At 39.9% G+C, this 25,009-nt stretch overlaps 4 protein-coding genes across 5 annotated transcripts; 2 read left to right on the top strand and 2 right to left on the bottom strand.

Moving 5' to 3' along the window:
* The first annotated feature begins 1,377 nt into the window (after window positions 1–1,377).
* LOC141840563 (protein LYK5) lies at window positions 1,378–2,925 on the top strand. The gene has a single exon (XM_074728599.1). It carries the CDS (start codon window positions 1,486–1,488, stop codon window positions 2,809–2,811), a length of 1,326 nt encoding a protein of 441 aa, XP_074584700.1. The 5' UTR covers window positions 1,378–1,485; the 3' UTR covers window positions 2,812–2,925.
* A 61-nt stretch (window positions 2,926–2,986) lies between these two features.
* Window positions 2,987–6,129, bottom strand: LOC141840564 (deoxyhypusine hydroxylase-B-like). The gene is given in 8 exon segments (XM_074728600.1): window positions 2,987–3,139; window positions 3,239–3,357; window positions 3,579–3,705; window positions 4,036–4,174; window positions 4,254–4,489; window positions 4,576–4,709; window positions 5,936–5,980; window positions 5,983–6,129. Coding segments are annotated over 8 exon segments (942 nt in total). The 5' UTR covers window positions 6,092–6,129; the 3' UTR covers window positions 2,987–3,106.
* A 223-nt stretch (window positions 6,130–6,352) lies between these two features.
* On the top strand, window positions 6,353–9,462 carry LOC141840789 (bet1-like SNARE 1-1). Of its 2 annotated transcripts, none has more exons than XM_074728856.1 (6): window positions 6,353–6,431; window positions 6,735–6,849; window positions 8,061–8,208; window positions 8,962–9,018; window positions 9,089–9,148; window positions 9,230–9,462. In XM_074728856.1, exons 2-6 carry the CDS (start codon window positions 6,836–6,838, stop codon window positions 9,317–9,319), a joined length of 369 nt encoding a protein of 122 aa, XP_074584957.1. In that variant the 5' UTR covers window positions 6,353–6,431; window positions 6,735–6,835; the 3' UTR covers window positions 9,320–9,462. The 2 variants fall into 2 exon arrangements, with proteins under 2 accessions (XP_074584957.1, XP_074584958.1); XM_074728857.1 differs by having other exon boundaries at window positions 6,359–6,431; window positions 6,773–6,849.
* Window positions 9,463–10,236: 774 nt separating this feature from the next.
* LOC141838390 (ATP-dependent helicase BRM-like) lies at window positions 10,237–23,481 on the bottom strand. Its single transcript, XM_074725839.1, has 14 exons — window positions 22,947–23,481; window positions 20,670–21,824; window positions 19,235–20,530; window positions 19,014–19,126; window positions 18,674–18,761; window positions 18,504–18,590; window positions 18,002–18,094; window positions 17,828–17,911; window positions 17,438–17,641; window positions 16,058–16,303; window positions 14,409–15,986; window positions 13,785–14,306; window positions 11,683–11,934; window positions 10,237–11,200 (listed from the first exon to the last, which is right to left on the bottom strand). The coding sequence occupies exons 1-14, from the start codon at window positions 23,127–23,129 to the stop codon at window positions 10,502–10,504; spliced, it is 6,600 nt and encodes a 2,199-aa protein (XP_074581940.1). The 5' UTR covers window positions 23,130–23,481; the 3' UTR covers window positions 10,237–10,501.
* Between the last annotated feature and the right edge of the window lie 1,528 nt (window positions 23,482–25,009).

Raw genomic sequence — 25,009 nt, 5'->3', positions numbered from 1 at the left:
TAAAGTTTTATGATCATTCAGTAAAAGACAGTGTGTGCAGTTTTGTTTTTTGTGTAAACAAAGAGACAAATATGTATATTGCAGTGTTGTGTTTTAGTTGTGTACACAGATGATTTAATTGCAGTTTCATGTGGATTAACTCTTAATTATTTCTTTAATTCCATCCATGGCAATTCCGGCGGTGGCCAGAAGCCGAAGTACTCGCCGTCGAACACCGGCACGAAGGCCTGGAGCCCGAAGTCCTCCGGAATCTAACACAAAAGTTCCAACGGAGTGGGAAAAAGTTATCAAACAATTAGATTTAATTGCTACGACTGTTGCAATAAGCAAATAAAACTACTTGCACACGGGAATCGAACTGAAGAAACTGAAATTGCAAACGAATAAATTGAGATTAAACTCGTGAGCGAGTAGAACTACTTTCTCAGCAATCAAATAACAAAAATTTCAAATTGGGATTACAATCCTACTTAAGCCTTTACTTCGTGAAAATTCCTCGAAATCCAAGCTTTTCCTTGAAACAAAACAACTCCGAACAGATTGAAGAACGTTTCTAAGAGTTCGACTCACCGATTGTTGGGGCTCTACCGAAAAAAGGACGCCGGCGGACGGAGAGGGATCGCCTGGAACGGATCTCCTCAAGGGCTAACAGCGCGAGGACGCGTGGAACGACAACGACCAGCGGGGATGACGAATTCGACGCGACGAGGCAGATCGGCGACTTCTTCTTCCACTATTCCTCCTTCCGCCTCAACCACCGACCAGGACGAAACGGAAACGACGGGAAGGGAAGGTAACTGCGACGGGGCGAAAGCCAGGTAATCAATAAGATGCATCAGAACCGTCCGATGTGATATTCAATTTTATATTTATCAATAAATTTTTTATCAAACTTATAAAAAATTTTAAAAATATATAATATCAAATTCACTAACCAAACTAACATGTTTTAAATATAAAAAAAAATTAAATAATCAAATAAATTCAAATTCAAATTTATTTTAAATTCCGCTTGAATTACTGTAATTTTTCGTACTTCTTTTCTTTTATAATAACACGTGATAATAACGACTAATAATTTGAATCTAATTAAAATATTAAACACGTAATCACCAAATGCGGCTCGTCGGGCTGGACTCGAGTTCAGATCCATTCACACAACAAGTCACGAGTCTAACCACGAGCTAGAGAAACGTCCACGCACACGATTCGCGTGCTTTGGCTTGACCAAACAGAATAGAGACCCACACGTTAATCCCATTTCCATCCAATAGAATGACGGGTAGGTTTTTTTTTGTTTGGGTGCGCGACAGGGGCTTTTACATATTTATAAAGGGAACGCACACCGAGTCGACACATTATCCTTGCCCAATTGACCTTCTCTTCGCCGGCGGCGTCACCGCCGTTGTCTCCTGCTGCTGCCCTTTCGCCGGCGAAGTCGTCTTCGCGGTCTCCACCGCCGTCCCGATCCTATGTTTGCGATCTATGTGCGGGTCTCGGGCTGCCATCGAGGCATCGGAACCCGGATCCAGGCGTAGATCGCGAGCCACCGCCTCCTCCAGTGCCCCGCCGTCCTCCTCCTACGGTGCCGCTTCCTCCTCCAATGGGACTCCTACGGATCCTGGAAGCCGACCGAGAGTCCGTCGACCCCCTACCTCAGGCACCGCCTCCTCCTCCAACACTTTTACATCCTCCTCTTCCTCCGCTCTCAGCCTCGCTTCAGTCCGCTCGTCCCTGCCAGAGGCCCCCACCCTCTACCCCTTCTCGGAGCTCTGCGCCGCCACCAACAACTTCCTCGCCAAGCGCCTCCCTGGCGCCTCTTCCTCCGCCTGGCGCTGCACCCTCCGCGGCCGGGACGTTGTCGTCATCCAGAAATCCCTCCGCCGCCAACGCGAGGACCTCGCCGTCCGCCTCGCTGCCCTGGGTAGATCCCATCACAGCAGCCTCGCTCGCCTTCTCGGAGCATCCTCCGCGGACGACTACGTCTACCTCGTCTACGAGTACATCCCCGGCGCAAGGCTCGCCGACTGCCTTCGCAACTCGCGGAACCCTAGCTTCACCCCGCTCGCCTCCTGGATCTCACGCGTCCAGGTCGCGGCCGACGTCGCTCAAGGTCTCGAGTACATCCACCACCACTCCCCCGCGGCCGCCGGAGTCCACAATCGAGTTACTAGCTCCGCCATCATCGTCACCGAACCCGGTTTCCGAGCCAAGATCTGTCATTTCGGCGCAGCAGATCTCGCGGGCGAGGTCTCCGATCTACTCGCGGAAAAAGTGAGCGAAATTACCCCAATTCCCTCGCCGTCATCGACGAGGAAAGGGCCGGGCGAGCGACAGAAGCATATCGAAGGCACACGGGGGTACATCGCGCCGGAGGTGATCGCCGGCGCGCCCATCTCCCGTAGGTCCGACGTGTTCGCCTTTGGAGTAGTGCTCCTGGAACTGCTGTCCGGCGACGAGCCACTCAAGTACCGGTACGACAAGCAGCGGAAGGAGTTCGACGTGGTCTCCCTCATCGACACAGCACGGGAGGCGATGGGGACGGATAGCAGAGAGGAAGAAGAGGAGAAAGCAGATCGCCAGGGGCGGGTGAGGCGGTGGGTGGATCGGCGACTGCGGGACTCCTTCCCGTTGGAGGCGGCGGAGAAGCTGATCCGTGTGGCGCTGCGGTGCGTGGAGGCGGAACCGGCGGCGCGGCCAGAGATGACATGGGTGGCCGGGAAGGTATCGAAGGCCTACATCGAATCGAACGTGTGGTCGGACAAGCTTAGGGTTCCGACGGACTTCTCGGTATCCATGGCCCCGCGTTAAGCGTAGGCCAGCACCGTCGCGGTACACGCCAACACGACTCGCCGAGGGTAAACATATGAGATTTTTAAATTTTTTTAATTAAATTTTGATTCCTCAGGCAAAAAAGCTAATCGACTGTAATCTGATTGAAAAAAAAAAACAAGTCGAAAATGATACAAATCAATGCAACGACATCGAATAATAACAAAAAACACTGTAAAAATAAATCCAGTTTCTAATTCGATAGCAGAGATTGCAGATTCAAATATACTTAAGTAATGCACTGTGACTACTCATCATACATGAAGGCCTTGCTTCACTGGACTTCTGGCTTCTGCATAAAGAGATACTGCACAGGAATGAAATACTTCAGGTTTTCCAGTTTTGTATTTTCCACAAAATTCATTTAAAAAAAACAGCATGATTTTAAGTTCATATTCGACGTTACCTCAAACGACCTGCCAGATCTTTCGAACTCGAGCATGCTCAAAGCAACTTCACAACTCTGGGAAACTATCGGATCTGAGTCCCGTGTGAATTCCTTCAGAAGCGCAACACATTCACTATCTGAAGCAAGAGAAGAAAACAAGGGCATCAAAATGAGGAGATTAAATAAACTAACAATTTAAACATCTCTGGGGAATTAAGATGGTGATGAATAAAGAGATATCATTGCTAAATTTGATTGGCTAATCATTTATCCCAAAAGCTCGAGCTCCTACGATGTATACTTATATCCTTGAATCCATTCTTGTGTAGGTTCGAGTGTAGAGTCAATAGAAAAATACCTGCAATCGAACCTAGGGCCTCAGCAGCTTCATGTCTAACCATTGGGTGCTCATTCACATTTTTTAGAACATCAGATAGTGTAGAGGAAGCAATTCTATTCTGCAATTGACCTAAGACGTATGCAACCTGCATAACAAAACAAAGAAGAAACCACTGGTTTATCATCTAAATTCTCAAGCATCTACCATTATAAAACACACAGAGATAATGCATCAGTATCACAAAACACCAAGAAAAATAACACAATCAGTTCAAATTCATATCTTCATATATCTCTTAGTGTCTGGTAAACAAACCAAAAGGTGCTGTCAATACTCAGCACCCCATACCAAAACTCCTCGCCCTTTGAAAGAAAAGTATATTTCTTGTTGCTCCAGCAATATTTCAAGATGCAAATAAACGTATAGGAAATACAACCTTTGTCGGCGAATATCAATATAGAGAAAGTAGGCATACCTCATGACGTAGCAAGGCACTTCCTGCATTTAACGATGAAACAATAGCATGGATCGCAGAATCCCCACCATCATTTCTCAGAGCAAATAGCGCAGCATACCTTTCATATATGCCCTTGTCTTCGCTCAAGAGAACTTCCCTTCAACGAGAACAAAACAGCAGTTATCGAGATGAAATTCAATTAAGACTACCAGAGTATTAAACCAATGATATTGCACCTCAATTGGTCAATTGAAGAGATAAGGGAAGTAGGCAATGCTGGATCAACTGAAAGAAAAGGAGAAATTTTTGTAGATGATGCTTTGTCATCATTCTTGATGTTCTCTTGTTCCTTAATTCGTCTTATAGCTAACTCACATGTCTCCTGCACCTCCAGGGCAGGGTCATTTGTCAAGCTTTCTTCCAAGATTGGTATCATGCGGTTCAATCCAATTGCTCCGAGAGCTTCAGCTGCCTAATTGTTAGTGAACTAATGAGTAAGATAATGAGATGCAAAAATAAAAAATAAAAAAGAATCTGCATTTAAAGAAAAATGTTAACCTCATGACGAACAATTGGATGTAAAGAAAGATCTTTTAGAACTTCCACAAGAGCAGGAATTGCTTCAACATCCTGCATCTGACCTAGAGCAAATGCTGCCTCATGCGCAAGCAAATTTGAAGAATCCCTTGTAGCTGAAATGAGCATAAAGAATATGGTTAGCCAAAATCAATTACCTGCCATTGCATTCAAGCAACAACCTTCAACAATTGGATCACTGCAAAACTGAGTTCAAAAGTACAAACACACATTGCTCCAAGCATCCTTTTTATGAAAACTAAATCATCAATCACTGACATAAAGGAAGAACCTGAGAAGGAACACACATAAATCTCCCTCTACCATCATTAGAGGCCAAGTCTAAACTACTAACCATACTTACTTTTTCTACTCTGGCATCCATGCATCCCTAAATGATGGAAATAAAATATCCAATAACGAAAAAGGAATTATCATTCCAAGCTTTGGTGCCAGAACTAGTGACCAAATTGGAAACCTTCAAATACCGACCAATAGAGGGGGAAAACTGCCGCATAACAATAAATGCACTCCTGCTTACTTTGCATTTTCAAGATTCAAGAAAATAATTTTCTACCAAGTCATGATTCTTTTGAAATTCACTAGCAATGTTTATTGCAGCATAGATGAGTTTGTTAATATGAATGTGAGAGATTGCTAAAAAATAAAATCAGAAATATTCCTGTCTCAAGCAGCAGGCGTGTGGCACCACTAGAATAAAAATATGGTTAGGGTTGTATTAATATTCAAAGATGACCAATAAATTGCAAATAATCCGGGACAAGATCATGTATATAAGACTTTGAGGTACTAATGACACCACACAATCATGGTTAAGTACAGACAAAGGATGGACCAAAAAAAAAGGGAAGAACTCCAGAAACTGGGTTCCAATGGTTCTCATGCACAGAAATGAAGTAGCATTTAACAGCATGACGAATTTTTTCAACTAAAAACATTTCTAACACAAAATAAACAGCTACCATTGCACTCAATTATTCTATTCCCTCCGAGACTTAGAACTTCCGTCTACCGCTAAACCACTGCTAACTCCGCTACAGGTCGCCAATTGCTCCCATATTTTAGATCATTCGATTTTTATTCACCAACTCAGGATTTAGCAAGTTGAATCAATCTACTTCGTGCATGATTTTAGCAGATATTGATACGCGAAGTAATTACAAGAACGAAGCAGCACCGATTCGACTGATTCGACTAAAAGAGAATAACTCCAACGCAACTATTCTAACCAATCAATCACCTGACTCGATGTATATAAAAAATAACCAAAACTTAGCAGGTGAAAAAAAATCGAGAGCTAGAGATGATGACTGGAATGTACCGCGAATTAGAGCCTCGCGAGGGCCAGTGCCGCGGAGATTACGAGAGAGAAGAGAGCCCTGAAGCGCTCAGAGATGGGCTGGTCGCCATCGAGGAGCCGGTCGCAGAGGAACCGCTCCATCTCCGGGGAGGACTGGAAGCCGCCTTCGCAGCCCATCGCCTCGCCGCGGAAAGAGGGAAATAGGGAACAGAGGAGGAGACGAACCCTCGCTGAGAAAAGGGAACCGAACTTGCCAGATATAGCAACCCGCGAGTCGCGTCCGAGCAACGCTCAGAGATGCGGATTCAGCGCTTTAAGATTCGTAAATAGCCATGTGAACGGTGAGATGTCCATCCTCATTTACCCGTACGGCTAAAGGATGCTTTAATTAAAAAAAAGTGCGGAGAAAAAGATTATTAATTATATCTTTCCTCTCAGCCTCTCGATCTCGATCTCGATCTCGATCTCGAATCCATATAGAAATATACACGGAGATTGGCGACGCGATCGGAATAAGGTAGGTTTGTTGCTTTCGATTCTTGTTTACGGTTAATTAATCTTTATGCTTTTGAATCAAGGAATCGACCTCGGTTTTGTGTTCTTTCGCTTAAAATTTTCAGTTAAATCTCGTCAGATTTACGCGTGTTTGTGCGATCTTGCTTCTTTTCTATGTCAGATTTAATCGTATTTGAATATTCGTTCTATTGCTGAATTATTCGATAAGATTCTCCGATCTATCTATTTTACTAGCCCTAGTTTTCCCCCATCGAATTACACATTCGCTTAATCTCGTGGCCGAATTCTTTGGGTCCATTTGCAGACTGATCTGAAACATTATTGAAATATCGAATTGGGCAGAGGAGGACTGTGAAGAAAGCTAGAGGAGAAAAGATTTCCATCTCGTCAGAAATTACTATTATAATGAATTCGAGAAGGTTAGTTCTCAACTATTGCTATTATCTGGATTTGACTGACAAGTTCCTTGATCATAGAATGGCAATCTTGTTTCATGCTTAATTTATTTTTCCAACTGTGTTTGTGCCATTTAATGTTTTTTTTTAAATTTTATTTGTCCAACTGTGTTGCATGTTGCATAAGACACAATCTTTCAAAAAAAATAAAATAAAAAAATCTACTACCTCAACTGCTCCTCTAGTGCCAACCTCACGGATATGGAGGGAGGTTCATGCTGATGCAGGTACACAAGCGTTGCATATGGAGGGATCAACCTCAAGTCATCACCACCGGGAATCGACTCTTGACCATTACGCCAGCAATACCATGCGTCCACCGTCTGTGCTACGCCCTAGGGGCAAGACACAATCTTTCAAGATTGTATCATCCCTTGCTCTCTTTTAGGAGTTTGTGTCTCTTACAGAATTGTCATTTGGGTCACAAAATATGTTGCAAATGACAACCTTTACAGCCCCATCAATAAAGAAATTATTATTATTCTTTTGTTTTTTTGCATGGTTGTCAATCTCAATCTGGATGAATTGAGTTGTATTAGAATCAACTTTGTTAAGAAGACTAGAATATGAGGGAGATTGATGGACAAAAGGTAGAGAAAGCTTAACAGGGTAGAGTTTGCTAAAATTAAGATGAAATTATTTGAAATTTGATTATATCTGATTTTTTTTTTAAAAAAAAAAGAAGAAAGATTGGCTGATCTAATGGACTTTCCTTGAAGAAGCCTTTCCCTGTTGATTGCTCAGCTTTATTCCTGCTCGCTCATTGATTTAGATTATTGCACATACTAAGCACAAATAACTGAAGCAGTGTCCCTTGGACGTGGTTTTGTATTGAGGTTAAATGTATGTTACTGATACAATTTTTTAGCTCAAGTTGAATCAGGAATAAATTATAAGCTTAAGTTCAAGAAAGGATAGGATTTTGTCTTTCTATTAGTCGAGGGATTGATGATATTGTACAAATATTTATAATATTTGTGTCTTCTTGATTCTGTTGGAAGCCTGTTCATTCATTTGCTGTGTGTTTGATAATTCTCATTATATCTGCATGACATACATTAGATTTCAAGTGGTAGTCACTATTATTTATTGCATCGAACCAATCTCACTTAGCTGTCAATGTATTCTCCATGATGATTTCTTTTTAGAATATTATGGAACACAACCCATTGCAGGGACTATCGTGGTACTAGATCTGCTCTTTTTGATGGCATCGAAGAAGGTGGCTTCCGAGCTTCACAATACTCAACTCATGAAATTTCTGAGCATGACAATGACTTAGCTGTTGAAGGACTGCAAGACAGAGTTAACATTTTGAAGAGGGTACGTACAAGATGGTAGATTTTACTGCAATGGTTTAGACAGTAAATTTTACTGCAACCATTGTCGTTCATGCAAATAACTTGAGAATGGAAAAATATGGAGATAGGGAGATTCCTCCTTCATATTGTTTTTGTCCATCTCATTTCTATAGCGTTACAAGGAGCATGTGTGAGCACACATAGACACACATACTAGGTTGTTTTATCCCCGATGACCTATTTGGATACAAAAAGGATTATAAGATTGGTTTTTTGTCATTAGTTGCCAAATTCTCTACTGTTTTAAAGGTGCATGTAGTGGACTAACAGAGAAATAGGTGGAAAATACAGAAGGGTAGATAAATGATGGCAAGTATAGGAAGAATACTAAGAGACTAGAAGTTTCATAGGCATTGAATTCGGTTAGTCTCCGAGATTAGGGATGGTAGTGGCTTAGGTGCCCACTTGCATCTTTGATTACTGCCCGAACTTGCGTAATGATCCACTTGAACTATCACTTTTGGATGGTAAATGGGTACCTGAACTTGTAGGTTCTTGGTTTACCCCCATTGCTAAGGATAATTCGGCACCAAAATCCAACTTAGACGGGCTGGGTAGCCGCAGATACCAGGATCCCATTTCCATCTAGATCCTAGATCCTTTAGGGCAATTGAAATTGATCTGATACATGGCTGATGTATCAAACTAGACTTTAGAACAACCAATCTTGAAATTTTGTCTACAGCTTACAATATGATTCTTTTCCCTTTTACAGCTGACAGGTGATATCCATGAAGAGGTTGAGAGTCACAACCGGCTTCTCGATCGCATGGTATGTAGCTGAGTCTTCCCTGTATATAATTCCTTCTTTTCTATCGTAATTTACGAATCTAATATCTCAGGGCACTGATATGGATTCATCAAGAGGAATTCTTTCTGGAACTGTGGATCGCTTCAAGATGGTAAAGCTTAAAAGTTTTGACCACCCACACTAATAAACTAAACAAACACTCAGCTTATCTGTATATTATTTTCCACATCAGGTTTTCGAGACCAAATCAAGCCGTCGAACAGCAACCCTTGTCGCATCGTTCGTCGCCCTCTTCTTGCTTATCTATTTCCTCACCAAGTAGCTGCCATTGGTTTCCTTCAAAGCTTATGTAGTCGTCATATGTCTATATCCTCCACAGATATGTCAAATATTCAAGATCTGTGTATGCTCCTGTGTGAATTGTGATATTATATATCGATATAATAACTAATTCTTGTGGAAATTAGTATCGAAGCAATATAAGTAACTTCACTACTACAACTTAAGATGATAGATTTTAGAATATCTTATATTCTAGAACATGCTCGATCTTGATTTAGCTGTCTTAAGTTCCATCAGTTTAGGTTTCATCGATCATTGACGTAAGTTTGAGCTTGAAAATATATGTGATATTCAAATTGATTTGAAATTTTGGAAAGATAAATAATTTTATCTTAAATTTGATTCAAAATAAATTTCAAACGTAAGTTCGATTTGAATTTTTGAAACTTGATTCGATGAAAATTAAATTATAATTTAAAATAATTTAAATTTAAATTCATTTAAAATAAAAAGGAAAAAATCAATCTGATCTGACCATTCCAAGCAACGCAAGGACAAGTCGGTATGTAGAACTCCCGCTAATACAAAATTTTAAAAAATTTTTTAAAATTTTTATTTAGATTTATTATATGCAATTTTGAAATAGTTTATTATATTTTTTCTTACAATTTTTTTCCAATTTTAATTAAAATTAAAATATATATAAGTAAAATAAAATAAAATTATATGATTTCTTACCAAATAGAATAAGATTAAGATTCCAATTTAAATAGCTTAAAATTTTATATTGATGAAAATTCGATGCTATTACAAAAGGTCTGCAACTCAAACATGTGATCATCAAATGTACATGCCCCTAGTAAACCATAGCGTATGGACAAAGTGCACACTATAACAACAAATTCTAAGGAACAAGGAGATCAGTCTGCAACATCTTCACGATCAAGCCAAACAAAATTGACATGGCAATGAAAAATAATGGTTAATCATATTCTGGATACAATTTTTGTTTTGTCCCAATGGCATCTCTTGGCCTAGAACATCATCACTATCACCACCACTCCAAATTCAAGAGTTAAAATGGAGAGAGATTGGAATTGAAGCAGCAGTACAGAGTGTGGGTGTGGGGTGGATGACTAACACCAGATTTTAAAGGTTTACATATATATTTGAAGAACGCCATACTAATTTTTCGCTTCGGCTAAGTTATCTACACTAAGACTCACATATGACTCGGCCGCCTTTTGCCAGTATCTGTCCTTGTTCGCCTTACAGGATTAGCCCATTGTACATCAGCCATGCCGGGGGATGATCCATTTCCTCCATCTGTTTGTTTCCTTTCATGATGTGCTCGGCTCAGCGGAGATATCACCTTTTGAGCTGGTTGTGTATCACTCTGAGCTTGAGCTTTGGTGTTCCTTGCCATACTGGATGCATGAACCGATAATCCCTGATTATTAGCCATCGACGAAGGCAACCAACCTTGATTAGACGGCGAATTGGGAGTATTTATCTGCTTTGAACCGGACTTCTCCCTGTCATTCCTCCTTTTCTTGCAGATAACCAAGTCCCCTGGGTGTGTCAAAAGCTGTGAACAGTCAGGCACCTGCTGCCTCGCGCCTCCACCAGTTGGCCTTGATTCTTTGTGGGATTTGGAAGAGTTTGACCTGGTCCTCCTTTCGTCGTGAAGAGGAGTTGATCCGGTGGGAAAGGCCTTGCTGAAGGCAGAAGCTGATTCTGACTTGTTGGTCGGCGTTTGTCGCTTAGTCTCAGTGGTAGAAGCAAGCCTTGGGGAAATAGGTGCAAATCCAGGGCTGGAGAAGATCACTGCATTCTTCGCTTCACTGAAATCGGCATCCGGAAATGCTATCTTCATGATGTCAAAAAATAGGTCTTGAAGTTTTCTAGCCTCAAACCTCACCTGCATGAGCAACAATTTAGCGATCATACACCAAACTTCTTCAATGATAAAACAAAAGAAACTATATCCTCGTGAAACCTCAAGAATCTTCACTTAAAACATCTTGCCTAAATTTATAGTAAAATAGTGGAAAAGAAAACAGTTTATAGTAATTTTTTGTTTGTTTTCTGGAAGATCAAGTATATTCTATAAAGATGTTGATGAGAAATATATATTTTTTCTTTATTTTCAATTACCATTTTTTTGCTAAAATCATATATAAACAATTTCCTAGACAAACACAGACAGATGTAAGCACACATTTGCTGATGAGGAATTCATTTTTGGACAACAACACTAAATGCTCAAGAAGTAGAATTCCATACCTAGAAAAACTAGGTATAGGAAAATCGATGAGGAAGAAAAATTGTAATGTTTCACCAAAGACAAATTCTCACTACGTCAAGAAAAGTAAAAAATAATAAAAACTAAAAACCTCATACCTCATAAGAATATTCACAATGTCTCACTATATTTTTCAGCATCAATTGCAAATCTGCTATGAAATCCATCACGCCATTATATTCCAAGTTGTCCACACGCTGTTCGATGGTTTGCAAGTTTATGACACCATTGCTTGAGGCACCAGGAAGAAAGTTTAATTTTTCATTTCTCCACCAGTCTGACAAGAAAGGTACGATTTGATTTCCATCTTTTTCTATCCTCCTTTGGAGCTTGCTAATAACATTCTTGCACTGAGGTAAATTTAAAAAACGCTCATGGATTAGGTGAAGTTTTAGTCTTGCTCAACATGGTAAAGAAAACAAAGGTAGCATGGATGGGCATAACCAACAAAATTTGTAAACATAAACTAGGCAAACTTAAGCGCATCAAGGAATGTAAGGACTGTAAAAAAGCCTACAGAATATCTAGAAGCAAAGCATATAACACCCAACTTGGTGAAACAGTCTGCTCTGGAAATTGGATATCAGGCTATAACTTTCCAAATATCAAGTGATAAGTTGACCACCAAAATGCACCAATTAGAGATGCAGTAAAAATAACAAAACTTGACACATTACAAGGACATGAAAGTGCTAGTCAACCAAGATAAGCTAAGATTATCTATTTCGGAGACCAAGAAAGGGTACCATCAAATGATCCTAAAAAAATACTTACTCTGTAAGGATTACCAAAGAATATGAAGGGCATGCAGGGTGTTGCTTCATCTCAGAGCGAATAGTAATCATTCTTCATTTGCCCACATCAAATGACTTGCTAGGATAAAATGTATTCTTGAAGGAAAACTACCCACCCAGCATGTAGGGAACTCAACCTCTTTAGCAATTGGATGAATCTTAATGCCTTAATGATTAAAATGCAAAATAGACTCATTTGATAGTAAGTAGTGATACTAACGTCTAAAAAACAACAGTCCGGTGCACGAAATTCCTATCAATGCGAGGTCCTAGGGAAGGATCTATTGTACACAACTTTACCTTGTTTTGCAAGAGATCGTTTTTGAGACTCAAACTCATGACCTTTAGGTCACATAGCAACAACTTTACCGTTGTACCAAGGCTCCCCTTCATAGTGACACTAACGTCTCAGCCAAAATAATTGCATATAACACTTTGTTGCTAATTGAGTGGCATCATATGGGTTCATTGAGTTTTTTTGCCAACACTGCAATTAGGTATCTTTGACTTTTGACTTAAGGTTCACCCATCCCTAGAAATGATGGCTCACAAGTAAATTCAGTGTAAAGGGTCATAGAACTTGATTCATTGCCTATATAAACGTGATCAGAATGTTTGAAAATCCAAAGATCATTAAAAAAAAAACATTCATACACTCATTTTGTAGTTTATATGCAATATTTGATCCATCATCAATACTCATTCAAATTTAGTAATATTCTCTACACAAGTCAATTTGGAAAATTTCATATTTTGATAGTGATCTTGTTGATAACACCATTATTAGCACTCTATACAAGGCCACATCACTTATAACACTCAGACATCACAAATCACATAATTAACTAGATTTTGTTTTTGTCTCCCTTTACTCACTTCTTCAAATCTAATTGATTCAACTTGTCAGGCTATCAAATTTATTGATCTTCTTTGAACATATCTATAGCATCTCAACTTACTTCCATTTTATTATGTATCAGAGCCATACCTAATCACTCAAGGGTTCATTATTTTTTGATTAATCTTCACTAGTAATCCTGAGTATCAATCTCTCAACTTTGCTGCATCAACATTTTTTGTACCATGCCTTCCCTAATTTTAAATCGCATAGTCTACCAGAAATAGAATGAGAATGTGAAGCTGATAAACAAAGTGATCTTTATAATGAGAAAAGCAGCATGTAATGGTGATGATGCACATAAAAGTCACATACTAAACATAGATATATTCGAACGCACAATCAACAAAACATGCTTAAGTCTTACTTAAGCATAAAGTGATCATTGCAAACTCATTTGCAATGATAACAGGACAACAGTAACCAAGCGAAGGAAAGGAATAAATGATTGTCAAACAGAAGCATTAACAGGCCCAGGAAGATAACGAAGCTACGTGCTTATGCGTACCTTTCTCTGTGTGCTGTCTGACATTTTTGTGGTCACAAGGTTTGGGGCATTGGAGCTGATGGTCCTGCTATTCCAGCTTTCCATGGAGTGTTCGTAACCATCCTCTGCAGATGTAGACAACCTAGCAGACTTTTGCACAGCGGGAGACGAAATCACTCTTGAGGGTAAGTTGCGCCTCCGCTTCACTGATGGACTGATCTTGTTCAGCCCTCCGGTACTAGGTTCTACAAATGCCTCAGATTCTTCACCTCTAGACTGTGTAAGCTTTTCATGATTAACCAGCGCAGGTGACCAAGAAGCATGCTGGAAAGTGGCTTTAGGACTGTTGAATTTATCTTCGATTTTCTCCAAATTAAATCTTGGACGAAGACGGATGCTGCGTTTACGTTTTATTTGCTTTACTTTCGGTTGAACAACCTGTCCATCCTCTAGGTAATGCTCATGAACCAAACTATCTGACTGATGAAGATCCATGGTGGAATCCCCTGACACTGCAATTTCCCCTTCCTCTAGCTCATCTGGCTAGAGGAATTCAGAGGTAAACAACCAAAATAAATAAAAAATTAAAAAGGCATATAGACAAATAATAAAACAACTTTGAGCAGGGCGATTTCAATAACTCACTGTCTTTCTTGAAGAAGGGCCTGGCTTGGCATCTAAAGCAGAAATTGATCCAAATTTTTGTGAAGGTGTTGAAGGTGTCACAGGTTGCAGTAATTTATGACTACTGGAAGAAGATCCTGTCGAACCAGCTTCATCAAAAGCATGAAAGTTTCTGACCGTTTCAATTGCTAGTGAGAATTCATCACCATCATTATCACAGACCAGGCCATCCTCTGCTTGATCCTTGTCACCAGTCAGCACGTCACCAGCACCATATAACTCTTCATCTTCAAGTTCGCCCATGTCTCCCTCTACTTCATATGCATTTCTCTCCTCCGATTCAGCATCAGAGTTGTTATTTTCTTCATCTGATGATTCCCTGTATGTAAGGTGCTTTTTCATAGCTGAACCCCTAGGGCGACCTCGTCTTCTCTCTGTCTTACTGGGGGATGAAGCAGAATGCAAGCCATTTTGTTCCAGCTCAATTGTGCTAGATAAAATGTTCTTGGATGGTTTCTTAGATATACTAGCAACAACAGCATTTAGTTCTCTAGAACTAACACGAAGCCATTTTGGCACTTCGTTGTATCTCACCATATCACCTGTCCAATCAAACTCCTCATCCATTTGATCGAACAATTCAAGTTCTTCTTCACTACGAGCAATCATTTGATTTACCTCCTGAAGAGAAGGAACATCATGCACAGTTTCTTGGAATCTCTCCTCATCATGCAGCAGTGTCTCCAAAGTCACTCGTCTTTCTTCATGTGTCGTTCTTTGATCAAATCGGCCAGCATTTATGACCTCATCAGCCATATCTTTCTTGTACTGTTGAATATTATTACGTATAAGGCTTTCAATTGATCCCATATACCTATCTTTACCAGCAAGATCATCCTCTGAATCCTCTGCATCACCATCTCTCATTTCATCCTCTTTTTGGTAGCTTGATACTTTATCAACAACAGCTTCCAAGTATATAACTTTCACATCTCTTGTCTGACCAATACGATGAGCTCGAGCAACTGCCTGCTCTTCATTTTGTGGATTGGGATCAGGATCATATATCACAACAGTATCTGCAGTCTGGAGATTAAGACCTCTTCCAGCAGCACGAATACTAAGCAAGAAGATAAAACAATCTGAATCAGGGCTGTTGAAATCCACTATTGCTGACTCCCGTTCTTCTAGTGTAGTTGTACCATCTATTCGTCGGTAGACAAGCCGTCTCCATTGCAGATACTCTTCTAAAATATCAAGTAATTTTGTCATTGTACTGAAAAGAAGAACACGATGGCCCGCTCTCTCAAGTTTTATGAGAATTCTATCAAGAATCCAAAGTTTCCCACATGATCTAACAATAAACTCTTTAGAGCAGTCACTGAAGTAAGGATAGTTAAGTAAAGGATGATTGCAAACTTTCCTCAGCTCCATGCACCTATTATTAAGATTTCTATATGTTTTGACCTGGTACATTGGATTCTTTTGAACCTTCAGCATTTCCTCTTCAGGATCAATCCTAAGAGTACCAGTAGATCTTATCCAATCATATATAGCACCTTGAAAAGCTGACATTCTACATCTTAGAACAATTGGCACCTGCAATAATGCATTTATAAGAAAATACCACAAAGCTTGCAGAAATTTGCCCTTAAGTTCACAACACTTGCCTTGGGAGGGAGTGAACCTTCAACATCCTCAACGCGCCTTCTTAGCATGAAAGGTTCAAGAATTTGATGCAGACGGTGGATGATGATTACCTTCTTTTCAGTCTCAAGCCAGTCATCTTCCTCTGGATTATGTGAAGGACCATCCTTCTGAAAAGGCTTTGAAAACCAATCGTGAAATGCCTTGTGATTATCAAATATTTCAGGAAGAAGAACATTTAAGAGGGACCATAGCTCTTTCAGATCATTCTGTTAAGTAACAACAACATATATCAATCAACTAACAATGAACAAGATGCCTAGATAATCTACAAGTAGAATTTCAAAATATTAGTCAATTGGTTTATAATGCATTAGCACCACTGTATATTGCAAAATTCAAATAGAGTAGCCAGAATATAGATAAAGCACATCTCAGACTTCTCTTTAGTAATTTATTAGTAACAACCCTTTACCTGTGCAAATGGTAAGAAATATATTTGGAGATATTAGATTAATATATTAAATGTACTGACAATTACAATTTATATATGAGTAACTGAACTCTTCAGTATATTAAACTAAAACACAGTAGCAAACTTTATTTTTTCTTACAGTTACAGATTCAATATTGAAGAATAATAATCATTTATCGTCTTCATAAATCTCTTATGTGCTGAATACATAGACCCAAGATTGATTTTGTTCACATCAGATTGACATATAACTTCCATATCAAGGAGGTCTTCCCAAAAGAAATGATTTTATCAACATTTCTGTCAACTGTCTATGGCATTTTCATACTTAGAAGTCTTCACTTACCTATTTTGTTGACTTCATATCAGACTTCATATCAGAAACAAGCATAAAAGCCATTTAAGTATGAAAAGGAGTCTAAATAAAAATTGCCCTAGTTGTAGTTGTCCTAGATCTCATGCCTGCTGTTCAACATGAAAGGCAAAGTCTACGCTGGATCGGGCTGCCTGACATATTTGGATTCTACCATAACTTCCCATCACTACAACTACATGTTCATAAGTCCTAAATATTGGAGTCAGCAATCCTATCTTGCCATCCAAACAAATACCTCAATGACCAACAGGTCAAATTCTAAAAAACAATCTAGCAGATAATCCACATATCCACAATGTAATATATAAATAAAATGCAGATTTTCATCTCAAGTTCCAATAATTTTCTTTCAAAGAAAAAAAATAAATAAATCATATTGTGGCTTGCAAATCATTACAAACAACAAGTTGTGTATATATAATTGGTACTTGTTAGCTTGTAAATTATAATATGACATTAACAAATAAAGAGGCACATAGTAGCACTCATATGATTACTATGTCAGGTGAGAATAGCACAGCTGGATCTCATAGAGATCATTCGACAGCAGACCTGCAATGGGGTGCCAGTTAGCAACAACCTTCTTTGGCAGCGATATCTATCCAGATCCCGTGCCAGAACAGATTCCCTGTCCTTCATCCTCTGGGCTTCATCAATAATTATGTATTTCCAATCAATCTTTGATAACTTAGAGCGATCATACATAACAAACTCGTAAGTTGTCACAAGTACATTAAACTTAACAGCGCATACTTCCTGCAAAAACATGTCGAAAATTAGGGTTTCCTTAGTAAACAATTTGGAAGCATATTCTGGCAATGGAATCACCTACGACTCTAAATTATGCAAACTAACCAAAATCTGAAGAACATTGCAGTTCATCTATAAATGTAAAGTATAAGGAGGACTTTCTTGCACTAATACAGAGGATATACATCTGACCTGTGAGAAAAGCCTTGCCCGCTCCTCCTTTCCACCAACATAAAATATACAAGATAACGAAGGTAACCAGTTCAGTAGCTCACTCTGAAGGGTAAATAAAAAAGTAGTGTCAAAGAATAGCTTCATAAAATATAAAAATGACAAGCCAATAAATTGAGGGGAAACAAAATATACCTTCCAGTTAACCAAAACCGCATTAGGAACTATAATTAGGTGTGGACCATAATTTCCTTTAAACTCCATTAGGTAAGCTATCAATGACATAACCTGTTACAATGACAAGAATAAAGCTTCACAGCCATTCATATTAGCTTTTTATGTCACCGGTAAATAGATGCAACCATTCTGTAGTATGCCAAATGCATTGGCTGGATCACATGCAAACCTAGAACATAAAGCAATTGCTAATGTGACATCTGGGAAGGATGAGTGAGAGCAACCTTACAAGTTACAAGTTCCAACTATAATTAGAACAAAGCTTTTAAAACTTAAAACCAGACGGGCAAAAGAAAGACATAAGAATGCTAAGAAGAATCAAGTATGTCACCCAAATCAAATGGAGCCGCATGGTTTCTCTTTGTCACCTTCACAGGTTTTATACAAAATCAAAAGGCAAAGTTCTTAAGGGAAAAGTGCAAAGAGGCACCATAAGTCTGAGAACAAACACAATCAATACCTGTACAGTTTTTCCTAGACCCATCTCATCTGCCAGTATTCCGTTCAGCTTATTATTATAGAGAGATAGCATCCACTGTAGCCCAACCTGGAAATTTGCATTTACAAACATAAACAACAAATCGCCACTTGAATTAACAATGAAGAGAGGCCATCAGAGTTGTAACTCACAAGTTGATAGTCTCTCAAAGTTCCAAAACGTAACATTGAGGGTTGTCTAACAACTTTTTCCATCACAGCATGAGCCAAATTATAGTACCTATAGGGCATGATGATAAAGAAGAAAGTAGTCAATAAGAAAATAGAATGCTATAGATGCTAGTAAACAAGAAAAGGTGCTATTGTTTAACTTATATCAGATGGTTCTATGTGTTGAAGTATGTTGCAGAAAAATAGAAAGAAATTATCTTAGAACCTAACCACCAACAAAAATTTCTTCCAAAGCATGAATCATTACACTCATAAAGGAAATAACCCACATTCACACCTGGTGCAGAGAGAGAAAACTTACTTGTTGACTGAAGAACTGTCTTTTGGAGCATTCATTTCAGAGAATCTATGCCTGATCATTATCTCTTCTCCTGCACATGCTGCTGCAGCCTTGACCTCTTCTTCTGAAAGTCCCTATTAAATTCATGAAGAGAAAGCAAATACAGTAAAATTATATTTTCTAAAGGATGATGATGGGAAAATAAATCAGACAAAAAACAATAATCTAGAAAGCAAAGCTACCTGGATACGTGCAGCAGCTGCTGCTGCATTTGCTGCCTCTTGGACCTCTTGATGACTTTTGGCATCAGCAATTTTACCTCCAAGTTTGTGAAGGTACTCTTCTGTCTGGGATAAAAAGGACGAAAGCACTTCGTAACGTTGAGCTGCATCACCAGGAACATTACTTTGCTGCTCCAGTAGCATTTGACGATATCGATCGACATCATTATTCTTCAGTGCCTCCATTCTTTTATTTCTGCCATCATCTTTCCTTTTTGAGAACTCCTTCAACATCTTTTCGTGGTATTTAGCAACTCCTCTATTTCTTGTGGTCCTTGCATCACGGATGGCCCAATGAGCCTCCAGAAGCCTTTTACGCCACTGGAAGATAGATTTTAGTTGCTTGTCTCTTGAGGCTTTTTGCATCTGTTGAACTTGCCTTAGGAGTTCAATTCGCTGTCTTTCACACTGCTTGACAAATTTTCGATAGGGCCTGTCTGACATAGCCATTATCTCTTGCTGTTGCTGATCAAGTTCATCCCGTAAACGAGCCTGACGATCTAAAAGTTTAAGCTTTTTTTCTTCAATTTGCAGCCTCATAACAAGGTCAGGCTGTATCCTTTTCCTTTCCAAATTGACACCTAGTAACCCATTAATTTTCCTTAAATTTTCTGTTCTTTTCTTGCCAAAGATGACCTTACCTTCCTCTAATAGCAAATCTTTCACATCATAAGCTAATGTTATATTGTTGGAGGTCGGAGCTGTTGAACCCAAAAGATCATGTTTCCTTGTAAATGATGGAAAGTCAAAAAGCGGACCATGATAGTTTCTCGTAACACCAGCCCTTGGAACTGGTGTAGAATTAGAGGCAGGTTTCTTCTCTTGTCCAGTGCTGGCTGATGCATCTTCAACGGATACTGCCTTACCCTTCTCATTGCAGTTGTCACCTTTAGTATGTAAGTTATGATTTCCCTTTCCAGTCTCCTGTTCAGCAATGATAGGAGATCTGCTTTCCTCTATCTTAGCAGAAAATGCAGATTGCAAAGGTTCAGTAGCAGAACATGCTACATCTGGCATTTGGCAAGCCATAACAGTTTTTTCCTCCCTAGTACCAGGCTCTTCTTTTGGTAGATTTTGGTCTCTACTTAAAAGAGCTGGCTGAAGACCCTCATCCATCTGCATATGCATTCCCTCCATGGCACTAGTTCTTTCCTGGAGACCTGCTCCTGATTGAACAAGAGACTGTTGTGGCAAAGAATCAGTAGGTAGTCCTGCAATTGCTCGAAGAACTTCAGGGGGAAGATTCCGTTCGCCACGCTGATAATATAACACAAAAGTCATTTTTATTAGTTGTACAGATGATTACTGTAGACAACTTCAGTTGATAAATAAACAGAGGATAAAAAATCAATGCTTTAGATAGACTGGTGGAGGTTATCCCAACTCTTTTGCATACCTTCAACCGCCTAAAAGCTAGAATTTGAGCTTTAAGTACAAAAAGTTGTTGTTTCGTAAAACCAAACTGTTGGTTTGGCACCTGAACAGATCCACTCTGAGATGGAAATTGATTACCACCAACAGCATCATTGGAACGAATTTCAGGTTGTGTCGTGAGTCGGTTTAGCTGCTGCAAAGATCTAAGTTGCTGCATTTGCTGTGAGTTGTTCCCAGTATGAGCATTCTTAGCATAACACTGTTCCATAATCATGCTATTGGATGAATTTGGTGGATGGTTGATTTGACCACCATCAATTGTTATTAGTTGAGATTTTTCTACTCTCTCATTCTCACTCTCCCTATTATGAGCCTGAGCTTGTGTCTGCAAGTCATTGGACTTCCCTGCAATGGTTTCCCCTCCACTAGTCATTATATCAGATGAAACCGGCTGTGGGCAAGTAGAGGGACCAGCTTGGCTGGAGTAATCACTTATACTGTTAGCATATGCAGAACCTTCATTTTCAATGGGTGAAGAAATAACTGATTGCTTCATTGAAGGCAAACACGGTTGCTGCCCAGTTGTGCAAGTCTCACTTTGCTTCTGGATTGCGGCTAGTCTGCTGGACTGCCAATGGGGCAGAACTTGTGCAATCAGATTTAAATTGGCAGGAGCTGTTAAATCAATATTATGCTCCTTAGCCCATAACTGCATAGCTTGCATCTGGGCTATTGTGAATTGATTGTTTGCATTACTTTGTGTGGTTGTTATCGACTGCCGTGATTGAGATGGTCTTACCATGTTTGTTGGCACCAACTGTCCAGCTGCTATTTGGGAAGGTTTTGGATCATTTCTCTGACCAGAAACAATATTCCCTAGCTCCATCTGCCTCTCAGTATGTGCAAAATGATCGCCTGTTTGATTAAGTATAGATGATTGTGAATGGTTAGCTGTCTGAAGAGATCCACGCTCTTGAGCTATCAAATTATTTGCAAACATGCCTTGACTCCCAGGACTGGCTGCACTCATTTTCCCCTGTTGATTCATAAACCAATTCCCAGAAGGCCTGTGCTGGGAAGTCTGCAAAGCATATTGGAGAAATGCTTGATGAACTGGATTCTGGACATGGTGCTGCTCTATACGCTGGACTTTCTGATGCTCTTGTTGCTGGAATGCCTGCATGAGAAACTAAATGACATAATAAAGCATTCAATGCTATTTAGAATTGCATTACTCTAGAAGCAAAGTTGTCACATGAGGAAGCCAGTTGCAAAATGAAAGGAAGAAATAGTGTGTTAAAACAGGATGTCACGAAGCATATTGCAGTTTCCTCATCAAAGACAATTCATACATATATACACTAAATGTGGATTGTGAGAATTCTAATTAAATGCATCAGGAGGCAAGAAACAAACAGCAACAGAAGACAATGAGTGCCCCAAGTGAATAAAAAAATACAACCAGAGAAGTGAATTAAAAGGCAAAAGAGTGCATTTGTGGGATCCAGTGGAGAAAATCAGGTATCGACAAGGGCAACTTATAACTGTGCAGATCTAGAGTTGATAAAGAAAAGGTATGTTACCCAAAAGGATGAAGACGAATTTAACATAAAAGGGGGAAAACTCATCTAATATTAACAGCTTCAGTTATAGAACAGTCAAAAAGCTCATGTGCATGAACATATCATAGGCCTGGAAATAAAATTACTTCTGGACAAAATCATCACAAGTGGAGAAAGCCCAATCGTCAAGGATCAAACAGAAGTAAATCGTGAACTCCTTCGAAGGTATTAGAAGGAAGCAAAAGTGTACTTGAAAACCGTGAAACACCAACGATCAATCAGGAAGCGTATTAGGAATGACTTTGTCAAACAAGAACGCCATTTGGATAAGAAAATAGCAAGTTCTGTTGACAAAAACCATTGGAAGGAGAAAAGAAATACCCATTGAATCTCCAGTTGTGGTGAACCAGGTCCTTACGGTCGCAAATAGCTGACGACCACCGAGTATCGTTTGGTTCAAAAAAGACTATTTGAGGAAGCTCGAAGATATTTAATCACAGAATCCAAAAAAATCAAGACACAGAACACATAACTTGACGAATCTAGACCACCAAATCCAAATGAGAAATCCTACGAGGTTTCCACTCTACAAATTTAAGAACAAGCCTGTCCCACTTTCCCCCAAATATGGAAACAACATCAACAACCGTCTTTTTCTCATTCCACACATCAACCGCCAACGGTCCCTCGTGAGAGCACGAAGACCAATAAAAAAAGCGCGACTTGCCACTACTCACCTGCCTCTGTGCGAGCTGCTGTTGCTGAAGCAGCAGCAGCTGCTGCTGCTGGATTGCTTCCCTGCCCAGGTGGCCAGGGACTGAGGTCGCATGTGACGACGAGGAAGAGGGAGATGCAGCGTCCGACGGATGCGGCTGGGAATGCGACGGACCCGCCTGGTTCCGCCCGCTCCCGGACTGCATACCGGGACCACCTCCAATGGCGCGATCACCGAAAGCTCCAAACCCTAAAAACCCGCAGATCAGACCGCTGCGATGGGATCGATGCTCAGCGCCGCTCCGATCGCTCGAGACCCTCGCTGAAGCCGCACAGCAGCCTCCCGCAGCAACGGCGGCAGCGGCCTTAGGGTCGCCCGACGCGATTATCTGCCGATCCTGGCCCCATATCACGGCTCCTCGAGTGAGCACCGAAGAGAGGAAGCAAAATTCTTGACCGGAACACTACGATCTAGCCGGATTCCGGCAATTTCGCTCGAAATCAGCAACCCCACTCGTTGGCTTGCTCCGATCACGCCCTAATCCACCGAACTCTCCATTTTTTTCCCCCTTTTTTTTTATTATTTTCCCCTCTTTTTCTATTTACTAATAATAGTTGCGGTGGTCCGCGGTTAACTTGACGCTGCGTCTGGGTTCAAACTAACCGTGGTTATAGGTACCATCAAACTGACCAAAATACCCTCAACCTTTGTTAAAATTCGAATTTCTTCCTTGCGCGTAATTATAATTTGAAAAGGTAATAATTTATATTAATGAGGAAAAATTAAAGGATTTGATGACAAAAACAAACATAATAAAGTTTATTTTAAACTAATTTAGTCATTTAAAATGCAATATAGCTAATTAAAGAATATTACTTAATTAATATGTAGCATTGAATTATAATTAAATTGGTGACTGCTTCAAGGCTTCGACTAAACCCATAATTAAATAATTTCTTTATTTATATATTAATTACTTGGATAGAGATGAGCATTTGATTAAAATCGAATAAAACTGAATTAAATTAATTTAAAATGAAACTAAATTAAATTTTTTAAATTAACCAAATATTAAATTTTCAAGTAAAAATTGAATAAATCAAACTAAAAAAATATTGATTAATTTAATTTTTTCAAATTAATTGAAATAATTAAAATTTTTAAATATTATAGAAGATTTATAAAAAAATTAATTAGAATTTATAAAAAAATTTATTTTGATTAATTTAATTTATTTAGTTTAATCAAATAAAAAATTTTAAAATCGAAATTAAATCAATCGAATTAATTATTTTTAAAAAAATTTAATTTTTAAAATAATTAAACTAAATTTTAAAATTCAATCAATTCAACTAATTTTTTCCATTTAACCGAATTACACCCAGCATCCAGCTCTTCCCGCCGTTGCGTCCGAAGATGGCAGGACCTTTGCACAGCGGTTGCGCCGGAGACACACGCCCGCGTGCCGATCATCTTCGGTCTGTATCGTGCAGCAAGATCGAATCTTTATGATTCGGGGACGTCCAGAACCAGATCTTTAACAATCGGAAGCCGATCCTTGCCTGAGAACTGAGAAGGGGCGGAGGCGAAGGTCGGCGACAATGAGCGCCGCCCGCGACACGACATGAAACCCGGCGTAGCCAAAGTACGCTAGCATGGAGACATGGAGCTGCACTCTCTCCGGCACTCCGCACACCTTCTTCGCCTCCACCTCCGCCATCTCAACCGGCGGTTGCCCACTGCACGCACATGAGCAGCGAGTGTTAGATTTAGAGTGGCTGGTGGACAAAATGGATGTTCCGGTTGAGAACTGCCTCTGTACACGTCACCATACCTTCCTCGCTGCAGGCGTTGAACAGTGAGTGGAGCTGAGGGCAATGGTGGCTTCAGAGTCGCCTGGAGCTTCGCTGGAGCTGGTGAGGAACAAGAAGAACTTCAGGAGCTTGAAGACCTACCGATACAGAGAATGTCAGTGGGAAAGCCAGGGGGTGCCCTGGCGCGACCACTCCGACGCTCAAGTCAGGGATAGCAGCGGGAGGAAGAAGATGAACAGTGAAAGAAAGCTCGAACGTTAGAGAGTAGAGA

The sequence above is a fragment of the Curcuma longa genome, chromosome 11 (genome assembly GCF_044706935.1).
Source record: "Curcuma longa cultivar G26 ecotype Majalengka, Jawa Barat chromosome 11, ITB_CL_G26_1.1, whole genome shotgun sequence".
Taxonomy (NCBI): Eukaryota; Viridiplantae; Streptophyta; class Magnoliopsida; order Zingiberales; family Zingiberaceae; genus Curcuma; species Curcuma longa.
The sequence above is the reverse complement of the archived record's forward strand: the minus strand, read 5'-3'. Positions and strand labels throughout refer to the sequence as shown.